Source organism: Haplochromis burtoni, unplaced genomic scaffold (assembly GCF_018398535.1).
Source record: "Haplochromis burtoni strain Fernald_Lab_line unplaced genomic scaffold, NCSU_Asbu1 Contig_158, whole genome shotgun sequence".
NCBI lineage: Eukaryota > Metazoa > Chordata > Actinopteri > Cichliformes > Cichlidae > Haplochromis > Haplochromis burtoni.
Window position 1 is genome coordinate 136,435 of NW_024582519.1, and position 12,637 is coordinate 149,071.

Genomic DNA, 12,637 nt, shown 5'->3' on the forward strand with positions numbered 1-12,637 from the left:
CTCCCACAGTCCAAAGACATTCGAGTGTGACAAACCAGAAACCCGGTGAACTACATGCAGAAATTTTCATTGCATCTTTGAAAAGACACGTAAAATACAGAGTCATACCTAAGTCATTTGAATTTCCTCTGGTATTTGGTGGTTGGAAAAGAAATCAGTGTTTATATTCATCCATGTACAGTAGATGTGGTTTGCACATGTTTATAACCCCTTAAAAACCAAAGTCAACCTTAGACAGCTTTAAAATGTCTGCCTGGTTTCTTTGAAATCTTAAAGCATTTGGCTACACACTGGACTAACTAATTATTAATCACACAATTTATATCGTCAGACAGACAAATGAGGTGATGGACATCCTTGCCTTGTCAGCTGTTCCACATTTTACAGTTTAGACACAGCTAAGCTCACCCTGGCTCTCTTTCTGTCTCTGCGTCTCAAAGGTTAGCAGAGGGCTGCTGTGTTTGTCAGGCCAATCGATGGCCTGTCGCGCCCGGAAATGTGCTCAGTTATGTAGCGGAGTCAGCCTAGTGACCTCTTTGCGACATGGTGAAAGATCATCACCAAGAAAGGGACCGCATGCGTGTGTGTGTGTGCGTTAAACATGGGTGGATATCTGTCAGAAGCAGGTGGGTATCACTTACTAACTCTGCATATAATCAATACATTTCAAAGCTATTATTCTGAAAAGTGCATGTGCGTGGTGCACTTATTAACAGCAAGGGAATCAAAGAGCTGGTGTGTGACAAAGAGGACTGGTGTCTAATTCAAGGTCAATAAGGCCTGTGTCACTCCTGCACTTTCACAGACGGGAGGGAGGAGGCATTATGTTCTTGTTGGTTACCAGAGCAAACACGACATCCCTGCTGGAGCTCATATCAATTTGTAATTCGACCCTCGGTCACATCAGAAAATGTCAGCACAGGTTGCTTGTGCAAAACAACGCCGCATTTGTCCAGTGCTCCTATCGGTTATCCAATGCTGTGCCATTTAAATGTTTTGCCTTTGTCTGTTGTACACATTCACAGAAGTAAATATTCTTCTCTACGTTAAGTTTTAAGCTGCTCTATTATGTATTTCAGCCCATTAGTAATTCCATCAGCTGTTCTCTTTTAATTTAATTTCAGCATATGATCAGACAAAGCTACAGTGTGTCTTTTATTTTTCTCTTTAAGTGACCATCTTACTTAATTTGCTAACACCAGCAGTACCTTCTCCTCATGCCTGTACATATTTAACTCTATTAATCTAATCGTCTACTAATTGGTCAAGATAGCCTTTTCCCTAATGATTTTTATCATGGGGTAATTAATGAGCGTGGTAAAGCTGAAATCACAGTGTCTTGTTAAAATGGCTTGATTGACACATTGTTTCTGGGGTGCCATTTTTCACTTTGTAGCATGCTTCATTCGAGCTACTTTGGGTAAATAACTGTTTAAAATTGATACTATTTTTAACAAGACTTTATGCGTCCTTCGCCTTTGAAAATATGCAATGACAAAATGCCAGTGAATGATAAATCTTTAATATAAAAATTGTACAAGAATTCTGATACAAATTACAAGAGGTATTTGGACAAAATATGAATAAAATTCCATTTACATCCCAAAACCCTTATGCATTTTATGCAAAAACCATAGACAGTTATGATACAGAAACAAATACAAGAAAGGCTTAAAAGAAAGAAAAAGAAGTCTCTTAAAAAGGATCTTTTTTTTTTCCTTCTGTCTGTCTGCTAATGGGGAACACCTCTTTGGGTAACATACAGTATTCGTGAGGCTTCCAAATCACCACTTTAACACCAAAGTGACACAAGCTCCTTTGCTCTGTTTGTTCTTTGCAGTGCAACCATGTAGCCATGCAATGCTGTTGAGTGCCCGTGCTGCAACACGGGCTTCTTAAGACACAGACACAAATGCATTAGATACACACACGCACACAAAAAAACCCCAAAAAAAACAAGTGAAAGTTAAAATCTAAGTTCACTAGCTCTTCAAGCTATTTATACTTTAAGACTGTAAAATATATTTGAAAATACAATGGACAACATTTTATGGATTTACAGCATTTTTTTTTTGTTCAGGATAACTGACATTTCACAGGTTCCAGTTCAAATTAACGAGGGCATCCTTTGTAGAACATAAGACATGAGACTGAAGCATCTATACAAACCCACGTGTGTAATTTTTATCTAACTGCATATTTCTAATGACATCCTGTTAAATATTTTAACCTCACTTTGTTCCATAAGCTACATTAACTGAACAGGTTGCACACATTGTCACCGCTCGTTCTCTCAGCTCGCATCTTCTACTCTATCACTCTGTGACGTGAACACAATGGACAGCGATTAACGGGTCAGGCATTTCCGCCCTTTGCCATCCTTTTCATCCTCAGTGTGCTCGGTAGAATTGCAGAATAATTGATGACTGATGCTGCTCTTATCAAATATTTAAGATTCGCTCCAGCGGTCTGGGCCGATGAGCAATCTAAGTGATGTGTTCCTGCTGTCCCAAAGCATGGCCACTAGGTAGCACAGTGCACCCAGACCCATGTGGTTAAAGAACTAAGAAATTCAAAGACTGGATTTCTCTGAAGACAGAAAGGAGAGGAGAGCAGAGTGTACAGGAGAGGGGTGGATCGACTGCTCTCCAACAGGCAATGAAGAAGAACCTAGCAACTTGTCCTGGGGAGCTTTTTTCTTTTGTCTTCAACTTTTTACCCTGCTTTGTTAAGTGACTGCTGCAAGGTCCAGCCTCACCACTTTTTAAACCCAGTTCCCTCTCCAGCATCCCGCACTTATCTGTTCAGCTGGGGACAGCACAGTCATTTGCATTTTTTTTATTTCAGCCCTGTTTCATGACCCTTAAACCTCTGCTGACATAGCTGCAGCCATCCAAGACTCTGACAGAGCCTGAAGTAGTTAGTGGACGGTGTAGTAGGGGAACTTCTTCCTCTGATGTTCAGTTTTTTTTGGTATGTGAGACAGCTCTGCACTTGATGATTAAGAAATGGACAATATAGAGCAGAACCTAAGGAACATGTTAGTCTGAAGCTGAGGTTGGTGACAAGAGCACATTGTGATGTGTGATGATTCTACTGAATTCAAATCAATCTGTCAGCTTGCTGACCTCTTCAATAGACTTAAAAAAATAATGTTCTCAGGAGATTCATATTGTCTGTGTTAGACTTTATTCCAACTTGCATCAATAGTGTGTCATTTCTGCTGTGAGAATATGTTTCTATGCCCCTTTTTTGTCTTTCACTGGAGGTTAACAAGTCACCTAGGTCTTGTTGTGTTTCTGCGTGTGTGCCACTTTCATCTGTGTGTGTGTGTGGTTGTGTGTTAGAGAGACAGCTGTCAGCAGGGTTCCTGGAGTAGCACTTTTTTATTTCTGGCAGAGTGAGGGCCGCGGGGATTGAATGAGTGAATGAGGCAGCAAGTGCCTCAGTGAAACCCACTCCTGGGAGAAGGCAGGGGTTCCTGTACTCAATTTTCCCTTCACTTGGGATAAACAGGCAATTACCCATCCCTTTTTCCTATGCCATGGCCGTCCAGTGAACTTAAGCATACACTATTAGCGTGTGTCCCTGTAGGATCTGCGCTGTGGCGTGTAGAGGTGGTAAGTGAGTGGCGGATTGAAGAAATGGGTAAGGCGGTTGTTAAATGCCTGCGCTCTGACAGACAAAGAGAAAAACAGAGTGAGAGAAAGGAATTGAATTACCGGCGACCTTGACTAAGAATAAGCGTGCAAAGAAAATGATCAGATGAATTGAATTACACTTAAGCGAATGAGTCAAATTAAATTGTTCAAAGCACGCTCTTTCTTCTTTTTCTCCCGTCAGTGTCACAGTCTTGTCAGCAACCTTGGCGTCTGGCAGTGTAACGTAGTGACAAGTGAGTTATTAGACAGAAGAAGCAGGAATGGCGGGACGCCTCCAGGTAACAGAGAAACAGCACATTTTTAATGATCGTTTCTGTCATCCTTTCCTCCCTAGTCAGCCTCCCACCTCCGCAACCTTTCCATCAGACTCAGCTCTCTCTGTCTCGTGCTTTTTTATCTCTGAGAAGAGAGAACTAAAAACTGCATGTGTCATATGGGTGGAGTCTTAAAAAAGACATGAAATATTTCAATAGAATAGGTCATGTCTGTATTGCAAAATGGCCTAAGTATGAAATAAGTGGAACTGAGCACTGTTATGGATGTAAGGTGTTGTGAATACTGTACAGCACACCGCATAACACTGCATATTTTCCCACTGTGTGTAGCACCAGTCAAGTAAGAGTAGATCTCCTTGTACAGTAACACATGGCATTGCTAATACATTGAGAAATAAGTCAAACTGAGGAACGATCTCTACTTTTTTGTCTTTTTACAAAGAAAAATATAGCGGACAAAAAACATTTCTATGGAGATACATCACCCTCTAATAAATACCCCTTCCCTTGGCTACTTTGCCCAATTACTGGAAATAGTTGTACCGTAAGACACTCATGGACATGTTACAAATCGGTGCAACTAACAGCCAAAAAAACAAAACAAAACATGGCAACATTTTTATGCTCAGCAATGGAAACCAATGGCGCAATATCACAGCAAAATGTTTTAAGACTCAAGTGCATCATATTAATCAAACAGGGCATGATTTAAGTACAATGTCACACTGAAAGAGCTTCTTTTTTCTTTTTCTTTTCTTAGCAAACACTTATCTTTTGGTCACAGTTGAAGGACTATTTTCATTTTTCCTCTCCTCTTTTTTTTTTTTTTAAATCTGTGGGACTGTATGTTCCATTAGGATGCTTTTTGTAAGAACAAACACCAGCTCTTGCACTGACTAACATGCTTTCTTCTACAGAAAGCAAGCGTTAAACCCCACATTGCTTCTTTTAAGGAAAGAGAGACTTTATCAATATTTACTCCCTTGTGTTTATGAAACAGCAGTTCATAATGATCAAACCTGGTTTTGTTTTGAAGTCACTTTTGTCACCTTCTGAATAAATGGTTCAGCAATGAGGGCAGATCTCAGGTTTTGTTCAGGGAGGCGAGATGTTTTCTGTCATCAAACTGGGTTTGACATTGAAACGCGTGCAAAAAGAAACTGGCACAAGTTGTATGTTGAAGGTACTGTCACTTCCATTGGCACCGCAGCCATCGATGACCCCAAACAACACCTAAAACTCAGCATTGCAAAAAATCCTCATTATATTAATATTACACATCCCCTTGTATAGATGCAAAGTGCAAAAACTGAATTGGTATACTAAAGCTCATAAACATAACAGACAAAAAAAAAATCAATAGAAATACAGAGAATGATATCAGTGTAGGAGCCTAAAAAAGCATGCCGGCAACCTCTGAATATCTAACAAGTAGATAAAACAAGTCACGTGATATTCATTTTTTTCCTTAGGACTCAGTTTAAAATGTGTCTTTGAAGCTAACATAAATGAGTCAAGCTAGTAAGATGCTACCGCTTTCTTGCCTATAGCTGGAAGTATTTTACTGGACTGTAACATAAAATCCCAAAAAGGGAGAAAAAAAAGAAGCAAACAACCATCAACACAACTCTTTTACACCAAAAGCCTTTTGGGACATTATTTACAAATGAAGCTATCATGCTTTTGTAAGGGGTTCATTTAAAAGCTATCATTACACAAATACAACGAGAACATTTTAAGTTTTTTTTTCCAATACTATCATATCTGAAGGCAAAGTCACAAATAAGAGTTTGAATGGATCCTTTGGAGATGGAAATAAACACAAAGTGGGAGAAGTTAGAAAGGAAAGGATGGAGGGGGCTTATGAAAACACAACTCTCCATGCTCTAGAGTGTTATCCTGTTCTTCCAAAGAAGGAAAAGTCAAAGGACACAATAATAAACTGTATTTAGAGTCAATTAATTTTATACATGGAGATAGAAATGTCTCGCAATGACGTTCAAAGGACGGTCATACAGGCATTTAGCTTGTATTTGATGGTCTTGGGCTGGGGTTAAAAGCTAATTTGAGGAGGAATAAGGATGAGGAATGAAGGGAGTAGCGGGCATTCTGACAGGAGGGCAGAGTGACAAGTCATTTCTTTAGTCTATTATTGTAGAGAAGGGCATGTTTTTATGGAGGTTCGGGTTCTGAGAGTGTCGGTTGCGGCTGCGTACAGAGCTGAACACCATGTTGCAACCGGGGATTTTGCACTTGTGCATTTCGCGTAGGTGCACAGTCTTGTAGTGCACACGCAGGGTCCCTTTGTTGCTGTACATTTTGTGGCAGATGTTACAGAGGATCCCACTGCTGCTGCCATTACTGCCTCCAGAGGACGAAAGGAGGAATGGTGAGGAGGAAGGGTCCAACCCCTCACTTTGTCCATCTTTTAGTTCTCTCATCTCATCCCGATATGCCCTATCAGCCCGCCCGATGGCACGCTGGGAAAAGTCCTCTCCCTCGCTGTTGCCCTCATCCTCTTCTCCCTCTTCCTCCAGGTCATCCAATAGGATGCCTTCATCGCTGCCCTCATCTGACTCGTGTGAGGAGTGGATGCTGCTGCTCGATTGAACGCTGGATGTGGTGCTCAGGTCCAAAACCATGTAGTCGTCTGGCTGGCTCCGAGAGAAGCCGTTGGTGTGGTGGTTTCGAAAGTCTTGGTTGAGAGGATGGTGAGAATGATCATTACTCATGGGGGAATAGGGAATGTGGTTCAGCCCAGCAGGCCCGAGACTGGCACCTCCGAGGCCCATGCCGGCCATGGGGTCCAAGCCCATGTAGTGTCCAGCGTAGATCTTGGCCAGTAACTCAGCTCGCAGGTCCTTGGGCAGTGGCGTGAGTTGGGGGTCCAGGACAATGTCGTCCAGCTCTTTGGTCAGCAGTTTGCGGTGCAGGTTGATGTTGGAGCTGTGCCTAATGTGCAGGGGGACAATTAGAGATATAACTCAGAATGCTGCCAGTATATCAATAATGTAGATTACATCTCAAATAGAAATAGGAACACAGTTGAAATACACGCATTTGTATTTACAGTCATATATTTTAGATACAAGTTATTTTACTTCTGTGAAATGGTGCCAAGCTTAGAAGATTCAATATCTTTGGAAGCACTCTGTCTGTAATTATTGTTTCTGTCAGGAAAGGTACAAAAAAAGGCCCGCACACAGACAGAAATCCATCCGATAGCTCTCCACTGAAAAAGTGTACTAACATAGCAATGAGAGAGAGCATCCTGCTAGTGTTTACCACTGTCAGCATGTCTGCACTGCACAGCCCTCAAATCCAATAGAGTCTGACTCAATTAAATACTCCACCATATTGAATGGGAGTTTATCAATTGATTCGAGCTGTGGTAATGTGATAATCGAGGGGAACTGGATAGCATATTAGCACTAGGCCCTGACAGGATTATCGCATTCGTTCCCTATTGGAGGTGGCTTAATCGAGCACCTCAATGAACATGTCTTTATGTAGCCTTGGATTTAATTAAGATGGGCATTTTTTCCAAAAACAAGGTGCTACAGCTCATGAAGGAAACCAAGTAACAAGTGCCATGCTTAAGCCAGGATACAATTAGTGGGGATTTCAGTTAGCACACAAGGCCATGCTAGAGGATGCAAAGTGAAATGGGCTTGAAAATCAAATGTATTCCCTTTATTCTATTTATTCCCTTTAAGCTCGTATTTCACAGTTGCAAAGTGACACCATGAGAAAGGGGACCAACAGCACACACGTCACAATAAAACTGTGTAACACAGAAAAGAAATTTAAGGACCCAATTACCAGTGCCATAATATAGCATACACACGGCCTCTCTTCTCACATCAGGCCAACAATTAATTAAAATAAAAATATGCAATCACTCAGTGCCTTTAATGTGAAGGGTTTCCATGCAGGGAGGGCACATGTGTGTAAAACAACACAAAAATTGAAAAGAAAAGGAAAAAAAAAAGGTCGTCCTTAGCAGGACGGGCGAAAATGGAGTCACAATGGATAGTAGAGCTTACCAGCAGTGGCAGGGTTGATGCAGTCAAAAAGGGTCCCTTTCCTTTAATTATTTACTTCCCTATCCGACATTGTCCTGCAAGAGGTAAAAATACATTCATTTGAGGGACCCTTTTCTGTGAACCAAGCAACCAGGAGCCCGTCCACTCGAGCATCGTCAGCATTGTGGAGAGCGTGGCAAATCGATTGGCTGTGGCTCTCACTGTGTGTGTGTGTGTGTGTGTGTGTGTGTGAGACCGTGTGTGTCTTTGCACGTTCCTATCTCTGTTTGTGCGTGTGGAAAAACAGAAAATATATTCCGTTTTCCACATCCTGCAATCAAAAAGATTTTATACATCCCTTGTTCTTTTTTTTTTAATCCTTTGAATATGCAGTTGGCGTTTAACTAATGGCTAAAATACGGCCGTCGTGATTCAGTGTCTGCGTCTCTAAAACGCATGTGTGGATGTTTGTCTGTGAGAGACCACAGTGTTTCTGCGTACAGCAAAAAAATAAATAAAAAATGCTGTAATCAGTGATCAGTGTAATCGGGAAAAAGGCCACAGTTTGTGCAAGGGTGCTAACCAACACTGAGATGTGACGAGGGGCCACACAGATTTGCTCTGTTAAGCCTGAGGTTAAGAATGCTGTTGATGATGCTCAGGTAGGCAGGTCCTTTGCAACATGTCTCCATCTGTATTACAACACCTTCTCACTGCTAATAAGCTCTAAATTAACCATGGCTATCTAGTCATACATGCAGTAAGTAGACTGCAAAATTAGCTACACCAAATCTCTTTAAAGCTATAGCAGTTAAATGAAAAATATTGACAATTACCACTAGAATCTTATCCATTTTACTGAAATCCTCAAATAAATTAAACTGTTACTTTGGGTCATTTGTAACCATTTACAAAATTACAAGAACTGTAGAGGAGAAAAAGAGCCAAGTTCATCTTCATTATTATTTAACCCTTTTGTTTGCAGTGCCTCCTTGCCCTAAATACTCAACATAAGTCAGCTGAATCCACACACAGTGGACATAATGCCCTCATCCCTTCATTTATCAGATTTAGACTTTCTGCCCCATTTCCCACTCCCCTCCGTCCCTCCACCTCCATCACTCCTCTTCACTGTGCTCTATTTTTCCTCCCCCAAAACCAACTCCTCAGTTCCCTCCTTCCTCCATCTCCACCTCCCTGTTGGCCAGTAATGTGGCTTGCAAACCAATTTGACAGTCTCATCTTCGCCCAAAAGACGGGGGAGGCCTCCAGAGAGCCCATTTTTGACTGTGCAGAGGAGGCAGAGTGAGAGTGTGCCTGTCCCAATCGGCGTTAATCATCTTTAGGTTCATCTGATGGCCCTTGCCCTTGCTTTTGTGTCAGCGCTTATGTGTGTATATACACGTGTGTATGTTTGTCTAAATGACTCATAATGTGTAAATGAGATAGAAGGCTGAGTGGTATTAAACTGGCACCAGTGGTTCTTTGTCTTTCCTGTCATTTGGGGTGCATTATGAGGTTTTGGGTGTAAGTGGGAGGACAAGAGTTTTAGTAACATTTATCACTCTCTGTCACTGTTATAGCTCCAGCCTCTCGAACGGCGCAAGCTGCACACAATGATTTTGAGTACTCCTGAAGAAATGAGTGAGTGGAAATTAAATATGCATTTGATACCAGATAAAAACAACAATTTATTGTACATGTTCATGTTTCAGCTTGAAATCGCTTGCAGTTTTAGAACTCGTTCTGATGATGACAGTCAGCTTGCATGGGCGTCTCTGTGTTATTCATCTAAGAATAAAATAATTTCCCTTTATTCTCCTCAAAATGAATCACAATTAAGCTGTCAGTATAAACCAAGGGGATGTAATGCTTGAAGCTTTTTATTCAGCAGATAGTTTAATGTAAGTGGCTTTTGCTAACATATTCTCTCTATTAGCAGCATGCCCTTTGTTTATAAGGAGACAAACAGAGAGCTGATTGTGGAGCGGAGGAGCCAGGCCCACATGCTGTGAGGGGACCAAGGGAAAAGGAGGGAGACAGAGAGAGGAAGAAGAGGGGAGGAAAGAAACTCTCCAACATAATTAACCTTCACTCTCTCCATTTGCAGTGGCCCATGCAGGGACCATGTGCTGCGCATGGTTGCACCATGGGAATGCGAACGAGGGAGATCACCTGCTTGCTGCAGCGACAAAGAAGGAGCAGGTTAAAATGTTTCAGGTGAAGGTTTAAAATAAAACTAGCGTGGGCTGATTTTTATTTAAAAAAAGAAAAAAGAAAGGTACGGCAATCTTGTCACCAGATAAAAATGATGATTAAAAAGGCTAATAATGGTGATGATTACTGGTACCTGCCTTTCAAGCAGTTAATTATGCAGCTTCTTCAACACTTGTGCCGACGCTGCTCACTCCCCACAATAAATATGCAATCATTTACCCCCGTGCAGCAGGCAGCCAGGAGGCTGAGGGAAAACACCCCGCTTTAAAATCACTCTCGCACACGCATATGCACACACGCACTGCATATTGCTCTGTTTAACACTTAAAAACACACACATTACATGCTTGCTCAAGGGCACTTTAAATGATCCTGTTCAATATGTATGTACAGCATCCACAAGCAGGGATGTTTTCATGTGGATTTGTATGTCTCGCTGTTTATTCCACATTGCCTGAACACCAGTGATACGTTTTTATGTGGTGGTGCATTCGCATTGAATCCTGCTCTGAGTGTCATCGACTCTGCAGATCAAATGACCTCACCTCTGTTTTCTTCTTTACTTTGATGCACAAGCTTTTGATACTGGTGTCTGATGCTGTGTTTACGCGCATGTGGCTTTTCACTCGGTGAGTGGACTTATCAGAGATGCAGAGGACTTCCCTGTTGCTGTATCATGTCGTAATCTCTGCTGTAAAGCAATAAATAAATAACCACTGCTTATTTTTCGCAGTGGGTTAAGTATTGTTTTAGCAAGTCTAACGCGAGCCACCCGAAAGAGCTGCTTATTAATTGTTATTACCGATTGTGTCTGCATAAAAAAAATAAAAAAATCTAATTAGGAGAACGAATGTAGTTTGACTTATTAAATTTACTAGTAATAAATGTTTGAGATATTATTTTGAGCAAATACATTTGTACGTGCAGTTTCTTAACCTTATCAGAGCAAATGCTCTGATGAAAACAGCTAAATTATATTCCCGTTTTATTGCTACCATTAAACTCAAACATACATTATGTCATTAAAGGATTACCCAGGGACAGATCTGATGAGAGCACGGCTTGTGTATTGACTCGTCTCAAAGCTCAAGGATTTCTCGAGCTATGCGGTGCTCTTCTGTCTGTTGTTTTATTCCCTGTTTGAACCTGCGGCAAAGTAATTCGCCCCACATGCTATCAGGAAAAATATGGAAATAATAGTGTATTACACATCTACAGCTGTACTGTGCACCCTTGGCTTAGATGCACTATTTTTACTTAGTCCTTGCTGCAAATGATCTCTGTCGTATATATGTATGTGTTGGAATGACATTTACTGTATATGTTGGTGTCAAACTGTTTCACACACACATGCACACATTCATTCTGACACAGGAAGAGGGAAGAGTTCACATATAGATGCTATCTTTTCTTTGTGAAGTCATGTTTGAGCTTGTTATAGCACCAAATTCAACCCAGGCTTTTGTATCAAACTGTGTATTTGTGAAAAGACACCTTCCCCACACAAGCGTTCCTCCTGTTTTTTTCATTATTCTCCTCACTGTTGTCACCTCATTTACTTCACAGAAGTCTGTCATCTGCTGTCAAAACTATTATGTGGTTGTGTCAACAAATTCCAGTATGAAGGGATTCAATTACATAATTGACCAAAAAACAATGAAAAAAAAAACAAAAAAAAAATCTGGGCAATATCTGCAGATTATCAGTGGCACGGTTTCTTTTTTGCTTACTTCTATGACATCTGTTTAAAATCAGAGCACTTTCTTGTGTTAGATTCCACTAATAAAAGGTCTGTGAAGTTTTATTTCAGCTTTTGAAAGTTCAGATAAATTACTTGGTTGTTTTTGTCATACACTTTGCATCATTAAGTGGTTAAATACTTAGATGTAATATGTATCAGAGCAAATGCTTTTCTTTTTATCTATTTGTATATTCCCTTATGTGTGCAAGAGAGTGTGAACGTGTGAAAGTGCAAATGCTGCACAGCAGAACAGCCCTGCCTTGGGCAGGAGAAGGGAGCTAACGCACTCACTGGTGGCAGTGCACCACACCGAGGCAACGCATGTTACGATAACACGTTCTGTCATCTCGTTGCTGTCTGCACAGCTGCATCAGGTAAGCAGCAGGTTTGCACCTTTGCGGACGCTAAGTTGCCTCTTGTTCTCCTGCCTCTGTTCTCCTCTCACACCTATTCTAATAGAGTCCCAGGATCTCCTGCCTTATTTACATGCTGCTAATTAACAAAAAGTGCTCAGAACAGATGCCACAGAAACAGCTTAGGGTAGAAAAGGAGGGGAGAGTTTGGTGGAGCGACAGAGCGAGTGATGAAGGGATTGTGTGAGAGAGACAAAACTGTGAGGAAAAATATAAAAGTCCCTCTGGAAAGAATGAATTTTACAATTGCAGTCAGCTTTACTTGTTGCGGATACTGGATAATAACGTTTTTCATCACTATCTC

General features: G+C 41.1%; 1 protein-coding gene across 7 annotated transcripts in view; it reads right to left on the bottom strand.

The window, feature by feature from the left end:
- Window positions 1-3,351: 3,351 nt before the first annotated feature.
- Window positions 3,352-12,637, bottom strand: part of bnc2 (basonuclin 2) — a 167,311-nt gene continuing 158,025 nt past the window's right edge. For 6 of the 7 annotated variants that reach the window (XM_042225041.1, XM_005932385.3, XM_005932386.2 and 3 more), the window contains one exon: window positions 3,352-6,889. In XM_042225041.1, the coding sequence (XP_042080975.1) occupies window positions 6,079-6,889 (811 nt within the window). In that variant the 3' untranslated portion in view covers window positions 3,352-6,078. Of the gene's footprint in view, window positions 6,890-7,983; window positions 8,058-12,637 lie in introns of all 7 variants that reach the window. The other variant, XM_005932388.2, reaches the window with a different exon arrangement.